General features: G+C 38.3%; 1 protein-coding gene across 3 annotated transcripts in view; it reads right to left on the bottom strand.

Annotated features, from left to right (window-relative positions):
• Ctl2 (Choline transporter-like 2) overlaps positions 1 to 22209 on the bottom strand; it is a 68443-nt gene that overhangs the window by 2427 nt on the left and 43807 nt on the right. For all 3 annotated transcript variants that reach the window (XM_076192602.1, XM_076192603.1, XM_076192604.1), the window contains 4 exons: positions 10226 to 10330; positions 9866 to 10020; positions 9225 to 9410; positions 1 to 109 (listed from right to left, as the gene is read on the bottom strand). In XM_076192602.1, the coding sequence (XP_076048717.1) occupies positions 1 to 109; positions 9225 to 9410; positions 9866 to 10020; positions 10226 to 10330 (555 nt within the window). The remainder of the gene's footprint in view (positions 110 to 9224; positions 9411 to 9865; positions 10021 to 10225; positions 10331 to 22209) is intronic.

Below are 22209 nucleotides of genomic sequence, written 5' to 3'. Positions count from 1 at the left end.
CTGGTCAAGAACAACCACTCTGGCGATGTTCCTCATAAGCAAGAAGAAGGAATTCTTTGCAGATGTGCAGAAATTCTTTCCATATATGGCACAATACACATATGCATTCCTGAAAAAGGGTGAAACATTTCATCTGTAAGAAACATTGTCAAATTTTTCCACTCTTTAGTTGTTGTGGTTATGGGGTTTTTACTGCAAAAAATGATCAAATACATCTATCTATCTGTATACCCTTATATGAGAGGGAGCCACCCAAGTCATGCACCCATCCACCATCCATCCCACTCCCATCCATCACTCAAAGGATTACAAAGGCGGAGCATGCCGACAGGAGACCTTTTGATCCATATCTAGGTCGGATGCAAAAAAAAAAAAAAAAAAAAAAAAAAAAAAAAAAAAAAAAAAAAAAAAAAAAAAAAAAAAAAAAAAAAAAAAAAAATACAAAAAAACATATATATAAAATTAATGATAAATTAAAACTAATAATGTAAAAATAACAAATAAAATACATAAATAAATGCATAGGTATAGTTGAATAACAAACAAACAGGTAAATAGTAAATGATTATAAATTGACATATAACTAATAATAAATGAAAATCAGACAGACAAATTATAACAAAACAAAAAACAAATAATATAACATAAATTATAATCATTACAGCATCTTACTTAGGTATTTATCTAAATGATTCTTAAAGCTTTGAACTGAACTACATTGCACTACCTGTGCAGGAAGTTTATTCCATTCATTAACTACACGGTTGGCAAAGTTGCTTCTACCTACTTCCAAATTGAATCTATTTCCGGACAGTTTGAGACCATTGTTTCTTGTCTGATTCTCATTCAATGTGAAAATTTTGGTCACTTTTGATGTTGTCAATTCCCTTTAAAATCTTAAAGACCTGTATCAAGTCACCTCTGAGTCTACGCTTTTTTAGGGAAAACAGATTCATGTGCTTAAGTCGATTTTCGTATGATTTATTTTTGATATTTGGAATCAGTTTTGTGGCTCGCCGTTGTACTTTTTCCAGTCTGTCAATGTCTTTAATGAGATTCGGTGACCATACGGAAACAGCATATTCCAAATGTGGACGAACTAACGATTTATATAGCTTGTTAATGAGTGATGGACTTTTGAAATCAAAAGATCGCGCAATCAATCCCAGAATCTTATTTGCTTTCTCAGAGGCTGAAATACACTGCTTGGATGATTTGAGGTCGTTACTGATAATTACGCCGAGATCTTTTTCACTATCCACTTTTGTTAACGAATTTCCAAATAACTTGTAATCGTACTTACTGTTATTTTTACCTATGTGCATTACCTTGCATTTACTTGTGTTAAATTTCATTAGCCACTTTTCAGACCATTGCTGTAATTGATCTAAATCTTCTTGAATATCTAATTGGTTTGAGTGATCATTTGCCACTCCGGCACAGTTTTGTATCATCAGGAAATTTGGAAACAGTAGATTTTAGTCCATGGTCTATATCATTTATATATACTATGAATAGAAGTGGCCCAAGAACGGAACCCTGAGGAACTCCACTTGCAACACTTTTCCATCCAGAAGTTTTTCCATTTAAAACAACTCTCTGTTTTCGACCTTTCAACCAATTACTAGTCCAACCTAATAGGCTACCACTTATTCCATGCAAAGCTAATTTAGTAAGTAGTCTTTCGTGTGGGACGGTATCAAAAGCTTTTGCAAAGTCTAGATATATTAAATCTATATTGTTTCTTCTGTCATAATTCGAGATAACTATGTTGTAGAATTCGAGTAAGTTAGTCACGCAAGAACGTTTCCGTCTGAAACCATGCTGGCTATCATTTATCAAACGGTTACTTTCTAAATGATATTCGATAGCATCTCTGATGATAGTTTCCATTATTTTTCCTACGATCGAAGTCAAACTTATAGGCCTATAGTTATTTGGTTTCTTTTTGTCACCTTTTTTGAATATAGGAGTAACGTTAGCTAGCTTCCATTCTCTTGGGACATCTCCGGATATGATGGATTTCTTGAAAATAATTTCTAATGGAAGAACAATCTCATTTTTCATTTCCTTTAAGATTCTTGGATGCCAACCGTCAGGCCCTGGTGTTTTAACTTTGAGTTTGTCTATACACCTTTTAATTTTTTCTTTTGTTATATTTACCGTAGTGAGTAAGTTTACCCCAGACTTTTCACAGGTTTCAGTTTGGAATTCACTTTGAGGTGTTTCGTTTATGAATACCGAGCTAAAATAATTGTTTAAGATATTACACATTCCTTCATTTGAATATTCAAGTTGACCGTCAGCAGATAATAGTGGACCAATGTGATTCCTAACAACCTTTTTATCTCTAATGTAACTATAGAATTCTTTGGGATTCTCTTTGGATTTATCAGCGATGTTCATTTCGTATTGTCGTTTTCTTTTTCTTATTGTCTTTTTTAAATCTCTCTGTATTGATACATAACTTTCATAGTCATTAGATGCACCCGAGCACTTATATTTCTTATAAGCCTGTCTCTTTTTAGCAATACTTTTTTCAGTTTCTTTGTCGAGCCACTTTGGGCGAGCCTGATTTGGTGGACGTCTGTCCTTAAAAGGAATGTAAGTTTGAATCAGCTTAGTGAGCGTATTTTGAAATATTTCCCACATCTGATCTACAGGTCTTTCGTTTAATTTTGCCTCCCAATCTGTAAGCTGAAGCTCCTGACGTAGTCCTATGAACTGAGCTTTACTGAAATCGGGTATTTTAGAAGCACAATTATCTATTCTAAAATTGTTTAGGAGTTTGAATCTGACTAAGTTGTGATCGCTATTTGCAACAGATTCACCGACTTCTACATCAGTTACCATGCTTTCGCGGCTAGTGATCAATAAATCGAGTAAGTTTCCATATCTTGTGGGCTCTTTTACATGCTGAATTAAGTAATTGTCACCAAGAAAATCAATCAAGCGACTACCTATATGGCCATGTTCAAGGGTCATCCAATCAATGTCAGTAAAATTGAAATCACCCATTATCAATAAATCCCGGTTGCAGAAACTAGACAATGTTTCCCTTTCATATTAGCTCCTCAAAATGCCATTCTCCCCCTATAAGGGGGAGTGGACCATCCAAGGTGCAATACACCCACTCTTCACCCATTTGTCGTAATTTTTTTTTAAATTTTGTGGACGAAATCATCTGTCATCAAGACAGTACATCCACAGCAGTCAACATTTTTGGGACTATAGTGACACTTCTTTGCACAAGTTAAAGGTCAGAGTGTACAATGGAAGACAAATTTCCAAAACACCATTCAGAATATTATATAAAAGAATATTGATGGTCATCCCCACAACATTTTTTTGCTATTAAACTTGAATTTTGACAACAAAAATGCTATTTCTCAACTCTGAGAAATTCATCTATCTACATCCATACATATACCAAGGCTTTTTCCCCCTTACAAGGGAGGTAGCCAAAAAGGAAAAGGCATAGAAATCATTCCCACCCATTCCATCCCTGAATACATTCCACACCCCTCCACCCTCCCTCTTATCTTAGCACCTCCTGGATGACGGGTCATCCCTGCACCTTGTCCATTGCCCTGGGTCAGAAGCATAGTCGCAAGACACAGCACATCCACAGCAAGGCTGCTTCATTAAATCGGCGACCCCCTCCACCTCCGTCCCCCCATGCATAAAAGGAGAAGACGGGGAGAAATCCCTTCGGGCTGCATCAAATTTTGCTCACACATACTACCTCATCCCCCATCCCCCCGCCCATTCCACTTCATGTATCACAACATCATCCATATACAACCATTCTCCATTCACCCCTGTCTTCTGTCCTCTCCCGTCCTTCCTCAACAGACATTCCCCTCTTCCCCAAAGCCCCCTTCACCCCATCCATCCACCTCATCCTAGGATGTCCCCTCATGTTCACTCCCTCCACATCTGCCTTCCACTCTTTTACTAGTCTTTCTTCACTCATTCTTTCCATGTGTCCAAACCATCCTAATACTCTTTCATCAACCCTATCTCCCAACTCCCTTTCCACCCCTGTTTTCCTCCTCACCTCCTCATTTCTCACTCTATCTAGCCTAGTAACCCCTATCATACTTCTCAGACACTTCATCTCAAACACATTCAAACTCCTTCTCTCTTCCTCTCTTATGTTCCATGTTTCTACCCCATACAGTGCTGTTGGCACAATCACTCCTTCATACAGTCTCCTCTTAGCATTCATTCCCAAATGTCTATTCCTCATTACACTCTTTAATCCACCAAGGCATTTATCTATCTGCACTTTGAAAATTATTTTGGGAATCTTCAGAAGTGTGACATTTGAGTAGTCACATCGCTATTCACACACTATTGTTTAACATTAAATCTATTCATTAGTTGTGAGAAAATCTAATAAATTATGGTCTATTGTGTAGCTGCTGAATGTAAAAATGGTTAAGGAATGTAACAACAAAACCAACACTGTCAATAATTCAGTTTTCACATCTTTAAGATTAAGCTTTCAACATCTGTTTATCTGCCCCCATCCTATTTCTGATGTTTTGGGATCCTCCCTTGTAATATATAGTATCCTAACATATATAAATACAAACAATTTTATGCATAAGGTTCCCTTATAAAGTATTAAAGTCCCTCCCTTTATTATGACCATAGGTATATAACAGAGACAGGATTTCTTCTTTTCCCTCCTAGCTCTTTAGTCATGGATTTATACTAGTTGCATCTTTTCATAGTCCAATTTGACCCATTTATAGCAGAATCCTTCTCATCATTTCTTATATCTCAAAATTATAAATTTTGTTTAATTTTCCCTTATGCAAGACTGTATGCCAATTTCAGCAGGAAAAAAAAATCATATATTGCTGGGGTACCAAAAGTCTACTCAAACTTTTTTGTCATCTCTCATGCTTAGCTTATGATTCTGACGAATAAGGGAACGTTCCATGGACATGAGAACCCCCTCCACCCAATAGACTATAGGCCTGGGTAACTATGCAATGCGCATTTGTGAACCTGCACAGATAATGCATATCCATAAAGTGTTCAGCACCAATAATGAATTCATAAATGGTCACACAGATATAAAGTCCATTTGATATGCACATATTATGAACTCATGAAAAGGTTAGGTCAGGTAAAGTTAGGTTTGCAATGTGTGCCTGTCTAATGGATTAGTTATCTGTGTGCCCAATTACGAATTCATTATTGGTACTGCCATTTTAACAAATATTCATAATCTGTGCAGATTCACAAAATCTACATAGCCTACACAAATGACATGCCTAGGCGCTATGACAGACCATAGTGTTGAGTATGACTGTCCCAACATTTCTAAGATACCGGGGGGATAGGTGAGTAAAGTTATGGTTAGGCCTATGACTACTGCACCACTTCACTGATTAGGTTAACACTAAGAACAAGATGATCTAGTTTTGCCTAAGGCCTAGCCTATCTCTAGACATACCAGTCAGTATTTCTTATTTTTTCTGTCCTGTATCTCTGGTTTTCATCTTCATCATCGCGAAGGTCAACTTTGGCATGTTCAGTCATTTCCTGATAATTTTTTGACATTGGGCATTGTATTATGGGCTCAAACATATATGGCTGGATAGATAATAAATTAACTCCACTAATGCCTCTTCTTAAGATTCAATTAAATTTTGTGACATTTTTTGATAGAAACCATGAGTACACAATAATCATTTCCAAGGCACTATCTAGATACAATGTTTGACTACTATGATGTTCCACTGGTGCATGATAAATGGCTAGTGTGTCTCAGGGATCTCTGAAAATCTGATCTTATAAGCACATATTTTAATCAGAATATGACTATTCTGATGGTGGAATCAACTGGTATAGTTTACAAAACAATTTCTAAAAGGGAGTGGGTGATTTAGAAAATTACTTCATCTATTACACTCTGACCTTTAAGCAGCATTCTATTATAACTCAAGGAGGACTGCTGAGTGTACACAAATAGGTCTTCAACATATTTCATATCCTAGATACTTTGAGTCTAATAGTCATTGATCCTATCTATTGCCTCAGATCTCTTCCAGGAAACACACAGCTCCCAGGTCACCAGTATCTACTGGACTGCCTAAAGTAGTGTTCTTGTTTGTTGTGGGAAGGATTTCTTTGTAGGACTGATGTCTGGGTGAAAGTTGGGTTTTTAAATATGTATGTATGTATATATGTGTGTGTGTAAATGTACATCATGTGCCAGTTGGCTGTGCTTGTATTATGTAATGGGGTAGCAGTTGCGTATGGTATTTCTTACGCCTACAAATTCAGTTATAGTTAAGATAAATGTCTCACTTGCTTCATGTACTGTACCATATCACCCAGGTATTGCTGTGACCAGATAGTTCAACACGAGATGGTTTGTGTCCTGTGGGGATGCATGACATGCTGGGCATATTGGGTGGGAGGGATTGACGGCATTTGCATGGAACTATGTGCTTACCATTTTCACAATCTCTTCTATAAGGATGACTTTAGTTTGTGTGTGTTGATGGCAAAAGAAGGTAAGAGACTGGTTGTGAATGGACAATAGATTAAAGCAGCCTGAGTAAAAGCAGAAATGACTGCAACAGCACTGTAGGAGAGAGGCCAAATGCAGAGTATGGGATCCAACATATTTGACGTTTTGCCCAGCAGGGTTATTTCTGAAGAAGCCCTGCTGGGCGAAACGTCAAATATATTGGATCCCATACTCTGCATTTGGCCTCTCTCCTATAAAGCAGCCTGAATGGATTTCACCTTGTCTTTTATGTTTGTGCACGAAGGGATGAGGAGGGAGGGTTGCCATGTAAATGAAGTAGTAGGGGTTAACAGTTTAGGCTGTGGGCCCTGCTATGTGCTGTGAATTGCTGCATTGCTTCTGACCCAGACAATGAGTGGGGAGGCAAGGATGGCCCTTCATCCTCAAGGAGCTAAGATAGAAGGGAAACAAATGGGTGATGGATGAAAGTGTGATGGGCAGGGGTGGGTGCATTCCTTGGCTGACTACTTCCCTTATATAGGGAAAGAAGCCTTTTAGTATACATAGTTTGATAAGGAAGCATGTTGGGAGGCATATTTTAGTGTGATTCTTATTAGCTGTGTAGACTGTGAGTTCACTCCGCTTTTTAGTTTATGCAATAATCTGGAGATGGTTATCTCTGGAGTATAGTTGAGCTTATACTTTTTCCTTTACACTCAAGGAATATATGTCTTCCAGGCATTCTGCTCTCTTAATGGCTTGTCTATTAGCAGAAATTGGGTTATGAATGTTTTTTCTTTGTTGTATTGTGATTATTTCTCCTAGTGATACATGATGATTATTCATCGTGACAAATTTGAGGACAGACAGGAAACGGAAACACGAGAAGAGCTTTATTACTGATGTTTCAACACTGGTCTTTTTCAAGGTACTACATCTAGGGGATACAGTTTACATATATTTCATGTTTTTTGTTTGCTCCTTTTTCATCTCCTCCAATTGTTGATTGCTAGTGATGCTGTTGGGAGACCATGTAATAAATCCTCCTTGGTTGTTATTAGAATTATTTATACTAATTTCTGCAGCTTCTATAATTTTTCCCATTTTCTTGTTGAGTCCTTGGTGTAATATTCCTATATTTTTCCAATTTGGTAGGTGTCATGTTTTGTTCCTGTGTGTTACAAGTGAGTTGTTGGATCTGTGTGACTTAATGTCGTTTTTGTGTTGTTGTGTCTGTTTTGTGATTCCTTGTCCACTCTCTCCATAGTACAATTGATCACACCTGGTACAGGGGATTTTGTATACAAGGCTATTTTCATTTTTAAGTCTGCTGTTTTGTTTGTTATTATGTTTCCTATTCTTTGTCCAAAACAAAGTCCAATTATTAAATAATGTACATGAAAAGATCAAGTTCACATTAGAAGAACAAGAAGGATGCTTATCATTTTTAGACACAACAATCATTAGAACAGATTCCAGCCCAAAATATAAAGTACACAGAAAACAAACCAACAAAGAAGATTATGTCCACTATCTATCAGATCACAGTGAAAGAATTAAATCAGGTATAATTATTGGATTCTTCCTATGCGCATACATAATATGTAGCACAGAATATATAGAAAATGAAAAACATAGTTATATTTCAAGAATTAAAATATCCTGAGAGATTAATTATACAATCAAAAATGAAAGCACAAGAAATAATGGAAAGGGCAACAAATAACAAAGAAAAAGAAGAAAATAATAAGAACAATATATTAGTAATCCCAAACTACAGCAGTCACAAAATATAGAAAATATTTTGAACAAAACATTAAAATAATTACAAACACAAAACAAAGAATAGGAAACATAACAAAACAATAGACTTTAAAAATGATAATAGCATTGTGTACAAAATCCCGTTACTGGGTGTGATCAATCATACTATGGAGAGAGTGAACAAGGAATTACAAAACAGACATAACAACACAGAAATTATGCTAGATCACAAAGCAAAGAACCAGCAACTCACTTGTAACACACAGAGACAAAAAAGGACACCTACCAAATAAGGGGGAAAAAGCCTTTGGTATATGTATGTACAACAAGAAAATGAGAAAAGTTATAGAAGCTGCAAAAATTAGTATAAATAATTCTAATAACAACCAAGGAGGATTTATCACATGGACTCCCAGCGGCATCACTAGCAATCAACGAATTGGAGACTAAAAAGAAGAAGCAAACAACACACATAAAATATATTTAAACGGTGTATCTATTATCTAGATGTAGTACCTTGAAAAAGACCAGTGTCGAAACGTCAGTAATAAACTCAAAGTTCTTCTTGTGTTTCTGTTTCCTCTCTGTCCTCAAACATAAATACATATACCGAGGACTTTTCCCCCTTATAAGGGAGGTAACCAGTCAAATGCCATAATTCCACTCCCATTCACCACCCTTCCTTCCCTCCCTCTCATATTGGATCCTCCTGGATGATGGGTCATCCCTACATCTCACCCATCGCCCTGGGTATATGAATGTATGAAGTATATGTATATGGAGTATATAAATAAAGCACACCACCAATATTTTAATAATCCTCTGCACCAAATTTCAATCTTGTATCCCATCAGTTTCTTTGGCCATCCCTGCAAGTCTATGAATTCTCCCAATAGATATCTATCAATCTTTATACTGTATCCCTTAATAAGATACAAATTTCATGGATCTAGTTATAACTCACCTGTTGATGAATTTAAGGAACTTTTCCAAGCACCAAAGGCAGCACCGGAAGCAACACATGATACATTTGATGATCATACTGTCTGTCTTTTCCCGAACCTTCCTGTCAATGTACTCAAGCACAACGCGTATCATGCGCACAATGGCAATGATAAGGGAGCCAAATGCCAGGGTGCCAACATGGTACCTATAAAGAATTCAGTATATAGTTGTTCATAAACTTATTTTGGCAATTAAAAAGTAATATACTTCAAAGAACTTCTAGCTAATATTTTACTCCCATGTTTTGTACTTAACAGACATTATTTTTGCAACTGATAAACTTCTTCACCCTATCCATCACACCTGCATTTCATATACATCAATTCTTTCCATTTACCAGATCTTTGCAAACACAGCACAAAAATCAATAGCTGATCAATCCAACCATTGCCTCTCTTGAGGCACTGCTTAACTTTGTCTCCACCTATATTAACTTCCAAATTTCACAAATGTAGATCATGTACTAAACTTTGTTTCAGATTAATAAGTAACAGTCTCTCCAGATATCTTGCAGGTCTACTATATACATGCTCCAATTGTTTGGTCTCCGTAGATCTATAAAGGAAGTATATCTAGGATAGTCTAAATGTAACAACTTACCTAAGAGTTCTACCAAAGCTGTAAGTAAGTGCAAGTGTAGGCACATCTGATTTATTGAATGACCAATACCATGAGGCAAAGGCTCCAGCCAGTACCATTTCACCAAATGCTGATGCAAAGAACAATGCCCAGAATAATCCAAAGAGATTATAAATCTGTGAGGAGAATTATGTCTATTAAAAATTATGGAATGACCTGTTTCATATGTGCATAATCATTTGACATACATTGCTGTTTCTTAAGCACTTTCATTATTTCATTATTAAAAAAAAAAAAAAAAAAAAAAAATAATAATAATAACAATAATAAATAAATAAATAAAATAACATTAGTAATTGCAGATGCTAAAATCATACTCACATGAAGACGTGGAATGTTGGGATCAACATGGTAATCAAAGAACTGACAGACAGATTCTGGGCATGCGGTGTTGTCAAACTCTTCCATTGAACATGTATTATTTTCCTGAAACAGTAATTGGGGAAGTTGGAAATTGAATATATTATGCAGTCCTGGTGTGTGTATGTATTTACATAGTTGTATCTTACGGGAAGGGGAGTTACTCGTGGTGTCCTGTCTTTGTGTCTTGCAGTGACTAGTTTGCTCTTAAATTTGTATATGGTTTTTGCACACACTACTGTTTCATCCACTTTGTTCCAGACATCCACCACTCTGTTCTATAACTGTCCTTTTTGAGTTTCTTTTCATGTCACCTTGATTTCTCTTATCCCAATTTAGTAAGTCTTGTACACTTTAAACCCACTATCGGAGAAATAATATCAGAAGTACAGGAAAACTGTATATTTTGACTACTAGCTGTAAGTCCTCTTCCACAGAAGAGGACTACAGATAGTAGACTAAATATACAGTTTTTCTGTACTTCTGATATTATTTCTCCAAAAGTGGGTTTAAAGTGTACATTTACACAGAGGGATTAGGGAGAAATGTCAATGTAGTAGTACTGGGAGACTTTAATGCTAGGGTAGGAAATGAACCAATTGACGGAGTGGTTGGGAAATGTGGAGTTCCAGGAAAGAATCATAGTGGAGAGTTGATGGTGGAAATGTGTCTAGAGAGTTGTTGATAGTAAATACAGTGTTTTGGAAGAAAGTCAAGCATAAGTACACATGGGAGAGGGTGGTGGATGGAAGGGTGGTAGATAGAGTGTTAATGGACTATGTAGTGGCAGATGGGAGTATAATAGGAAGAGTTAAGGATGTACATGTGCTAAGGGGAGAGGGTGGGGGAATATCAGATCATTTTTTGGTGGAAGGTATGTTGAGAGTGGAGGATAGATGGAAAAAGAGGAAAAGGACAAAAGGTAGCGAGGTGCTTAGAGTGAACTCTTTAAATGAAAAGGAAAAGGAGAAGGAGTACAAGAAGAAGCTGAGAGAGGAGTGGGAGGGAGTGAAGGATAGAGTAGTGCTAGGAGTGGAGGAGGAATGGGGATGGTTCAAGGAGGGAGTCACAAAGTGTACAAAGATGGTGTTTGGAACAAGAAGGAGAGAAGGAAATAGAAGGAAGGGTAGTGAATGGTGGGATGAGGAAACAAAGAAGGTTGCAGAAGAGAAGAAGCAAGCTTTCACAGATTGGTTCCAAAATAGGACAAGGGAGTCATATGAGAGGTACAAAGAAAAGAAAAGAGAAGTAAAACACAAGGTAAAGAAGACAAAGAGGAGAGATGTGAAATGGGGTAAGAGTATGACAGAAAATTTTGAAAGTAATAAAAAGATGTTTTGGAAAGAAATCAAGGGAGGAAGAGGAAGCGAATCAAGTAGAGAAGAAAAGGTAAAAGGTGCAGATGGAGAGATGATAATGGAAGAGAAGGCAGTAAGGGGAAGATGGGCAGAATATTTTAGGGAGTTGCTAAATGTGAAGGAGGATAGGGAGGGAAAGATATTTGCAGTGGGAAGTGCTAAGAAAATGACTGTGATGAGTGAGGAAAATGGAGGAGAAATAAGGAGGGATGAAGTGAAGGCAGTTGTTAAGATGATGAAAGCAGGTAAGGCACCTGGTCTGGATGGATGCCATGCAGAATGTCTAAAAAAAGGAGGTACAGTGATGGTGGACTGGCTGGTGAGATCATTTAATGTTTGCTGGAGAGAGGGTAGAGTGCTGGAGGACTGGAGGAGTGCCTGTATAGTTCCACGATACAAGGGAAAAGGGGACAAGTGTGAAGGGATTAGCTTGTCAAGTGTAGTTGGGAAGCTTATGGGAGGATCTTGATTGAGAGGATTAGGAGAGGAACAGAGGGAGTAATTCGTCAGGAACAGTGTGGATTTAGGACAGGTAAAGGTTGTGTAGATCAGATTTTTGTGGTAAGACAGATATGTGAGAAAGCTATAGGAAAGGGGAAGGATGATTTTTGGTCTTTTATGGATCTGGAAAAGGCTTATGACTGGGTAGACAGGAAGGCGCTGTGGGAGGTTTTGAGGATATACGGGATAGGAGGAAAGCTTCTAGGAGCTGTCAAGAGTTTTTATGAGAGTATGTGTCAGGATTAGAAATGGAGAGAGTGAGTGGTTCGAGGTAAAGGTGGGACTTCGTCAGGGATGTGTTATGTTGCCCTGGCTGTTCAACTTATACATGGATGGGGTGGTACAAGAGGTAAATGCAAGGGTGGTGGGTCAGGGATTGGAGATGTTTAACCACTTCGGTACGGAACTTAAATCTCGCGGGCAGCAGCCAATGCCAGCCGTACGACGTGTCGTAATAATACTTGCATCATAAAATATAGTCACCGCTTATATCGATCGTTCTCTCTTTCACCCGCGAATTTTGAAAACCACAGAGAATGTGATTCAGGGCACATTTGAGAGAATGTAAAAACACAGGGGCGACTACAATAAATATAATCAAGACGCCGATATGGCAGCGTCGCGAATCCACTTGCTCCTCATGACGCCTACGTGTGCGGCACCGTATGGAAGGGGTTAAAGAAAATGGAGAAAAGTGGGAGGTGAGCCAGCTGTTGTTTGCGGACGTCACTACGCTTGTAGCAGGATCAGAGGAGGGATTGAGGATATTGGTGACAGAGTTTGGGAGTGTGTGTGAAAGAAGAAAGTTGAAGATAAATGTGGGTAAAAGTAAGGTGATGAGAGGTACAAGGGGTGAAAGAGGCAGCAGACTGGAAGTGAGCATTAAGGGAGAGCGACTGGAGGAAATGGATAGTTTTAGATTTTTGGGTGCAAATGTGGCAGGAAAGGATGGAGTAGAGGTGGAGGTAGAATGTAGATTGAGAGAAACGAGTAAATGCCTTGGTAGATTAAAAAGTATAACGAGGAATAGACATTTGGGAATGGATGCTAAGAGGAGACTGTATGAAGGAGTGATTGTGGCAACAGCACTGTATGGGGCAGAAACATGGAACATAAGAGAGGAAGAGAGAAGGAGTTTGAATGTGTTTGTGATGAGGTGTCTGAGAAGTATGATGGGGGTTACTAGGCTGGATAAAGTGAGAAATGAGGAGGTGAGGAGGAGAACAGGGGTGGTAAGGGAGTTGGGAGATAGGGCTGATGAAAGATTATTAGGATGATTTGGACACATGGAAAGAATGAGTGAAGAAAGACTAGTAAAAGAGGTATGGAAGGCAGATGTGGAGGGAGTGAACATGAGGTGGCATCCTAAGATGAGATGGCTGGATGGGGTGAAGGGGGCTTTGGGGAAGAGGGGAATGTCTGTTGAGGAAGGATGGGAGAGGACAGAAGACAGGGGTGAATGGAGAATGGTTGTATATGGATGATGTTGTGATGCATGAAGTGGAATGGGTGGGGGGATGGGGGGTGAGGTAGTATGTGTGAGAAAAATTTAATGCAGCCTGAAGGGATTTCTCCCCGTCTTCTCCTTTTCTGCATTAGGGGATGGAGAGGGGGGGGGGTCGCCAATTTAATAAAGCGGTCTTGCTGTGGATGTGCTGTGTCTTGTGACACTGCCTCTGACCCAGGGCAGTGGACAAGGTGCAGGGATGACCCGTCATCCAGGAGGTGCTCAGATAAGAGGGAGGGTGGAGGGGTGTGGAATGTATTCAGGGATGGAATGGGTGGGAATTGTTTTATGCCTTTTTCTTTTTGGCTACCTCCTGTGTAAGAGGGAAAAGCCTTGGTATATGTATATAGTTTTCTTCCAGATGTTTAATCCATCTACTTTTGATAACCTTTTCACATATTTTACCTACTGTGATTGTGAGGGAGACTGGTCTATAGTTTGTCGAGTCTTCTTAATGCCGCCCTTTATATATTGGTACAATATTTGCATTTTTTCACTTTTGTGGTACCTTTCCTTCTTTGAGTGAGCAATCTATTATCTTATATATTCTGTCCATGAATTCATCTATACATTCTTTTAGTATCCAATTTGCAATTCTGTCCGTGCTGCGTGATTTTCTGACATCAAGGTATTACTTGGTGCCTTATATCTTTCTGTATCACAAATATTTCTTTCATTGGGGGAGATCATTCTCCCTTTCCTTCATCCCAATTTTGTGTATTTTCCTTTGTGAATACAGATTTAAAATGCTTGTTTGTAATTTCAGCCATTTCTACATCTACATATTCCTCATTCCCTTGGTGCAGTTTCACTATTTCCTGTTTATTTTCTAATTTACCATTTACATATCTGTAGAATAATTTAGGTTGATCCTTACATTTGTCTATTATATCTTTTTCAGTTTATTTTTTCTTCCCTACGTATTTTTACATATTTGTTTCTTAGTTTGATATATATCTGCCACTTACCCATTTTTTTTTTCATCTTTTCTAAGGTTTGTCTTTTCAATCTTTTGCCTCACTACATTTTTTGTTGTACCAGCATTTAATGTACACTTTTTTCTGTTTTTGTTTTGGTAGGTATTTATCTATTCCTTCATTTAGATTTCTTTTAATATTGTCCTTTTCTCTTCCATCTTTGTTTCTTCATTAAAGAATTTTTCCCAGTTCACTTTTTGAAAGACTTTTCTGAGTTTCTCAAAATCTGCTTTCTTCCCAAATAAATTTCCTCTTTTATTTCAAACTCAATTAGTTTGGGGCCACTCTTCCCAATTGGTGTCTTGTATTCCATTTTATCCAGAATTTCAGGCTCTGATGTAAATATTATGTCTAGTCTTGACGGATCTTCATTATTTCTATATCTGGTATTTTCTTTTACCCATTAAGTCATTGTGTATTCAATGGCCATGTCTAGCAATATGTTTCCCCAAAGGTCCTCTCCACCTTTCACTGTCATGTCCTCCCAACATATTTCTTTAGAGTTAAAATCACCCATAATTACTAAGTTTCCTCCTTTCAGTATTTCATTTAATGCATACTTTGTATCTTCCAACATTTTGGAATGGTCACTCTCTGTTCAAGAATATGTTTTTGGGGGCACAAATATCACTACAAATTTTCTACTTTTCATGTCACTGTTTTCAACTTTTATTATAATCAATTCCACATTATTATTTCCTTCTGTTATCTTTGTCAAATTTAAGCCTTTGTTAGTCAAAAACATGACTCCTCCACCCTGTTTATCCTCTCTATTTTTTATTGTTTAATTAATTTAGTCCTGAAATCATGTCATCTATGTTGGTATACACTATTTTTAATTTTTTCCTTTTTCCTCCTTTTTAGTTTCCCGCATTTCCTTTTTTGTGATATACCATTTTCTCAGCCTTAAGTCCAGTACTCTCCATAAAAACTCGTTCTTTTCGGTCTTTGTTCTTTTCTCGTGTTTTTCATTTGCTTCATTTCTTAGTGTCTTTTCCCTCTCTTTTTCCTCATCAGTCATTTCTTTTTATCCCCATATTTTTGTAATTTTAACTTTTTGCCAACTTTGCTATTTTTGTTAGTACTTCTTCCGCTATCATTTGAAACCTTAATTTTTTGTGGTCACACACTCATGCCCACACCCACCAATAAACATAACATGTGGTCTAAAGGTATGTTCTTGTCCGTTCCTTAAATTTCCAAAGTGGATGAGGGGGGAGGAGCGGGTTAAGTTGCCATTAAATGAAACAATGGAGGTAAATCAACTGCAGCTGTTAGGCTCGATGGCTGAGTCAGATTTTTATTTGTTTGGATAAATCTTCTATTAACATACAACTGCAACCAGAAGGTTTGCTCCCATTGATGAGGAAATCATGATTTATTTGATTAATTATCATTATCTCTTTATTTATTATTTTTTTGCATTGCCTAGTTATGGACCAAAAGGTCTTCTGTTGGAATGCTCCTCCTTTGTCTTGCTGCACTACCTCTGACCTGATCAGTGTGGTAAGATGGGAGGGACAATGAATGGGTTGTGGATGAGTGTGTGACATATGTATCTTTGGATTCTGTTATTCTCCTTATATGGAGGAAAAGGTATTTTGGTATATGTATAGGGGTAAATTCTGACTGTCACCTCCAAGAGGGGCCCCCTGGGTAATGCTAACGACAGCGGTGGACTGCGATAGGCCTAGCAAGCCGGTAGTTATCTATACTTCGCTCGAGAAACTCATGCTACGCCTCGGAATCAGGTAGACCAAACGGAGACGACTAGGACCGATAATGGACATGTGCTCGGAAAAACTCTTCTGCTGGGAACTATAAACTGTGCAACCCTGAAGGATAAGGAGGAGGAGGTTGTTGAGATGATGAAAAGGAGGAAACTTGATGTACTGGGTCTGGCAGAGACTAGAATTAGAGAAGGTAGGAAGATTGTACATGGCGATTACACTCTTGTATGGAAAGGAAAGGATGATGCTCGACATGGAATGGGAATACTTATTAGCCCAGACCTTGCTAAAGGTATAGAGAGAATTCACTATATAAGTGAAAGAATAATAGGATGCGTATTAAGGATGAGGGAAGAGAAAATAGGGGTTATACAAATATATGCACCGCAGAGTGGAAGAACAACAGAAGTAAAAGAACACTTCTACGAGATGCTACAGGCTGCTATTGATCTCTTTAATGAAAGATTGAAAAATAATTTGTAATAGGAGATTTGGAATGGACACGTCGGAGTAGACAGGGTAGGATAATGAGGATGTCATTGGAGCCTTTGGTGTAGGAGAACAGAAATGCAGATGGAGAGAGGGTTTTGGGATTTTTGTACCCTGAATAATTTGAAAATAATGAACAACCAACCTTTTTCAAACGAACAGAGAAGTGTCGCATAAGTGAACTTGGTATGGATGGAGCAATGATAGAGGGGAATACGTATGCAGATCATTGATAGATCTTATAGTCTACAATGATAAGAGAAATATATCAAATGTAAAGAGCATTCCCTCGGAGTCACTGGATGCTGACCACAGGCTAGTGTTGGCCAAACTAACTTTCAAGAAATTAAGATCAAGGCCTCCCCCAAAAAGAAGAAGACTCAATCTGGTCAAGCTAAAAGAGGGTGTGATTAAGCAGAGGCTGAATGGAAAAATCGCAGATGAGGTGACAGTAACAGAATGATCAAGCTGTTGAACATATGTGAAACTATCTTAAAGACAAGTTGACTAATATTGCAGAAGAAACTATTGGAGTGAAGTAAGGTTGGGGGGAAAAGACAATGAACAGACCCCTTGGTGGACTGAAAAGGTGAGGGAAGCAGTGAGACAAAAGATGAAGACTTTATCGCATATGGATGAAAAGAAGAACGAAGGGAGAACAGATTAATGTACAAAAGTGCAAGGAAAGAGGCTGAAATGATAAAGAAAATAACAAAGAGAAAATTTATGGGATCAATTAGGAGAACAATTAGAAGACGATTTTACACTACTGGAAGGAAATTACTTATAGTTTTTAGCAAAAAGCTATCGTAAAGGAATGCAGGGAAACTTGTTCAACCATTAAAGATAGGGATGGTAACATCCTGACAAACCCTGGCTGATATAGACACTAGATGGAGAGAGTATTTTAGTGAGTTGCTGAATGTTAATGAGGACGAGGTGCTGACCATTGGGAGATGGGAGAAGTGAGAAATGATGAGAGTTTTGGAAATAACATCCAACGAGGTAAATGCAGCAATTAAACGAATGAAGAATGGAAAATCTGCAGATGCGATGGCTTGCCCGGCGGAGATTTTTAAAGAAGCAGAAGAGACTTTATTGCCATATTTAGTGTCTATGTTGCAATGCAGCATATAAAACAGCAACAGTGCCTGCGGAATGGAGTTAAAGCTCTGATATGCCCTATCTTTAAGAAAGGGACCAGTACAGTCTGTAGTAACTACAGAGGAATATCACTTTTGCCGCATATAGGAAAGGTATATGAAAGAATACTGGAAGCCAGATTAAGAATTTGTAGATGAAAAGAAGCTGTGTGAATGGCAAATATGGTTTTCGACCAGGAAGAAGCACCACAGACCTTGATTTTTTGCATTGAGATGCTGGTTGAATAAGGCAGGGAATGGAATGTTTGAGAAACATATGATCTTCCTGGATTTAGCAAAAGGCATTTGATAAGTGCCTAGAAGGAAACTATGGGGTGTGCTTGAGGATGCCCCAGTATGTACTCTACCCATCTTAGCAAATGCAGTAAAAGGAGTTTATCGTACATCTGAAAGTGCAGTGGATTCTCCGAATATGGAGCTAGAAATTAGGTTTGGGATAGCAAGTGAGTGAGACAGGGCAGTGTGTTGTCACCATTGCTTTTATTTTGTACATGGACTATATAATAAAGAAATACCTCAGATGGAGGATAACACGGTTACTTTTGCCTATGCCGATGATATGGCACTTTATAGCTGATGATCTAGAGACCTTACAGGAAGCTGTGGACAGATGGTCTGAGCAATTGACAGAAATGGGAATGGAGTTAAATGTCGGAAAATGTGAATACATGAATGTAGCAGAATTTCGGGAGATGGAGGAATTACAATAGATACCCCAAGAAGTAAGAAAAGTACACAACTTCAAATATCTGGGAGCTGATTTTAACAGCGGACGGATAATACTTTCGGAAATAAATGAAAGAATCAAGAAGTACAATTATAGAGCTGCAGTCACTATACCCACTTCTTAAGATCCCGCAATACCAAGAAAGTGAAAGAAAACTATCTATCTAGTCTGCAATGATAAGAGAAATATCTCAAATGTTTTTGAGACCTGGAAATGTGAGACCCTGGAATTAACCAGTGGGACAAGGAGTAAAATACAGGCCGCAGAAATGAGAGCACTAAGGGTTATCTACAAATGTACAAGGAGGATTGAAATAAGGAATCAAGTTATAAGAGAAGCATTGGGGTTGAGAATGTTACTGGACTATGTGGAGAAGAGGACAGCTGACGATGTACGGACATGTTATGTGAATGGAAGAGCAAAGATATCCAAAGAAGTACTACTTATGGAATCCAGAAGGAAGAAGACCTGTGGGACGCCCAAGAATGAGATGGAGAACAAATATCCAGCAGGCCCTGCACAAGAGGGGAACTTCACTGGAGGAGGTGGAGAGGGATAGAAAATACGAGGAACGTCAACAATGGAGAGAGCTAATGAGACGTAGCAACTGACAGACCTATCAGGTCTAACAGGAGGAGGGTGAGGTGAGGTATATGTATGTACTATACATGGATCACTACATATTTTCTCCTTAATAATAAATACATACATATACCAAAGGCATTTTCCCCCTTACAAGGAAGGTAGCCAAAATCCAAAGGCATAAAAACCACTCTCACCCATTCCATCCCCACATACTCAACTCCCATCCATCCCCCTTCCTCCCTCTTATCTTAGCTCCTCCTGGATGACAGGTCATCCCTGTATAATTAACATACAACTGCAACCAGAAGGTTTGCTCCCATTGATGAGGAAATCATGATTTATTTGATTAATTATCATTATCTCTTTATTTATTATTTTTTTGCATTGCCTAGTTATGGACCAAAAGGTCCCTTCTTGTTTGGAATGCTCCCTCCTTGTCTGCTGCACTACCTCTGACCTGATCAGTGTGTAATATGGGAGGGACAATTAATGGGTTGTGGATGAGTGTGTGACATATGTATCTTTGGATTCTGTTTATTCTCACCTTATATGGAGGAAAAGGTATTTTGGTATATGTATAGGGGTAAATTCTGACTGTCACCTCCAAGAGGGGCCCCCTGGGTAATGCTAACGACAGCGGTGGACTGCGATAGGCCTAGCAAGCCGGCAGTTATCCTATACTATACTATACTTTCGCTCGAGAAACTCATGCTACGCCTCGGAATCAGGTAGACCAAAACGGAGACGACTAAGGACCGATAATGGACATGTGCTCGGAAAAACTCTTCTGCTAGGAACTATAAACTGTGCAACGCCCTGAAGGATAAGGAGGAGGAGGTAGTTGAGATGATGAAAAGGAGGAAACTTGATGTACTGGGTCTGGCAGAGACTAGAATTAGAGAAGGTTAGGAAGATTGTACAATGGGCGATTACACTCTTGTATGGAAAGGAAAGGATTGATGCTCGACATGGAATGGGAATACTTATTAGCCCAGACCTTACTAAACGGTATAGAGAGAATTCACTTATATAAAGTGAAAGAATAATAGGATGCGTATTAAACAGGAATGAGGGAAGAGAAAATAGGGGTATAGACAAATATATGCACCGCAGAGTGGAAGAACAACAGAAGAAAAAGAACACTTCTACGAGATGCTACAGGCTGCTATTGATCTCTTTAATGAAAGATTGAAAATATTTGTAATAGGAGATTGGAATGGACACGTCGGAGTAGACAGTGTAGATATGAGGATGTCATTGGAGCCTTTGGTGTAGGAGACAGAAATGCAGATGGAGAGAGGGTTTTGGATTTTTGTACCCTGAATAATTTGAAAATAGATGAACACCTTTTTTCAACACAGAGAGTCGCATAAGTGAACTTGGTATGGATGGAGCAATGATAGAGGGGAATACGTATGCAGATCAATGAAAAGATCTTATAGTCCTGCAATGATAAGAGAAATATATCAAATGTAAAGAGCATTCCCTCGGAGTCAATGGATGCTGACCACACAAGGCTAGTGGTGGCCAAACTAACTTTCAAGAAATTTAAAGAATTAAGGCTGCCCCCAAAAAGAAGAAGACTCAATCTGGTCAAGCTAAAAGAGGGTGAGATTAAGCAGAGGCTGAACGGAAAAATCGCAGATGAGGTGACAGTACAGAATGATCAAGCTGTTGAACATATGTGGAACTATCTTAAAGACAAGTTGAGACTAATATTGCAGAAGAAACTATTGGAGTGAAGTATGTTGGGGGGAAAAGAAAGGAACAGACCCCTTGGTGGACTGAAAAAGGTAGGGAAGCAGTGAGACAAAAGATGAAGACTTTTCGCATATGGGATGAAAAGAGAACCAAGGGAGAACAGATATTAATGTACAAAAGTGCAAGGAAAGAGGCTGAAAGGGGATAAAGAAAATAACAAAGAGAAAATTTTGGGATCAATTAGGAGAACAATTAGAAGACGATTTTACTACTGGAAAGAAATTACTTTATAGTATTAGCAAAAAGCTATCGTAAAAGGAAGCAGGGAAACTTGTTCAACCATTTAAAGATAGGGATGGTAACATCCTGACAAAAACCCTCTGATATAGACAATAGATGGAGAGAGTATTTAGTGAGTTGCTGAATGTTAATGATTGATGACGAGGTGGCTGACCAATTGGAGATGGGTAGAAGTGAGAAATGATGAAGTTTTGGAAATAACATCCAACGAGGTAAAATGCAGCAATTAAAACGAATGGAAGAATGGAAAATCTGCAGGATGCGATGGCTTGCCGGCGGAGATTTTTAAAGAAGCAGAAGAGACTTTAGTATGCCATATTTAGTGTCTATGTTTCAATGCAGCATATAAAACAGCAACAGTTTCCCTGCGGAATGGAGTTAAGCTCTGATATGCCCTAATCTTTAAGAAAGGGACCCAGACAGTCTGTAGTAACTACAGAGGAATATCACTTTTGGGTGGCGCCGCATATAGGAAAGGTATATGAAAGAATACTGGAAGCCAGATAAAGAATAGTAGATGAAAAGAAGCTGGGTGAATGGCAATATGGTTTTCGACCAGGAAGAAGCACCACAGACTTGATTTTTGCATTGAGGATGCTGGTTGAAAAGGCATGGGAATGGAATGTTGAGAAACATATGATCTTCCTGGATTTACAAAAGGCTTTTGATAGAGTGCCTAGAAGGAAACTATGGGGTGTGCTTGAGGATCCCCAGTATGTACCTACCCATCTTGCAAATGCAGTAAAAGGAGTTTATCGTACATCTGAAAGTGCAGTGATCTCCGAATATGGAGCTAGAAATTGGTTTGGGATAGCAAGTGGAGTGAGACAGGGCAGTGTGTTGTCACCATTGCTTTTTATTTTGTACATGGACTATATAATGAAAGAAATACCTCAGATGGAGGATA

Source organism: Oratosquilla oratoria, chromosome 11 (assembly GCF_046742065.1).
Source record: "Oratosquilla oratoria isolate Oo_2021 chromosome 11, ASM4674206v1, whole genome shotgun sequence".
Taxonomy (NCBI): domain Eukaryota; kingdom Metazoa; phylum Arthropoda; class Malacostraca; order Stomatopoda; family Squillidae; genus Oratosquilla; species Oratosquilla oratoria.
Note: the sequence above shows the minus strand (reverse complement) of the source record. Positions and strands in the feature narration are given on the sequence as shown.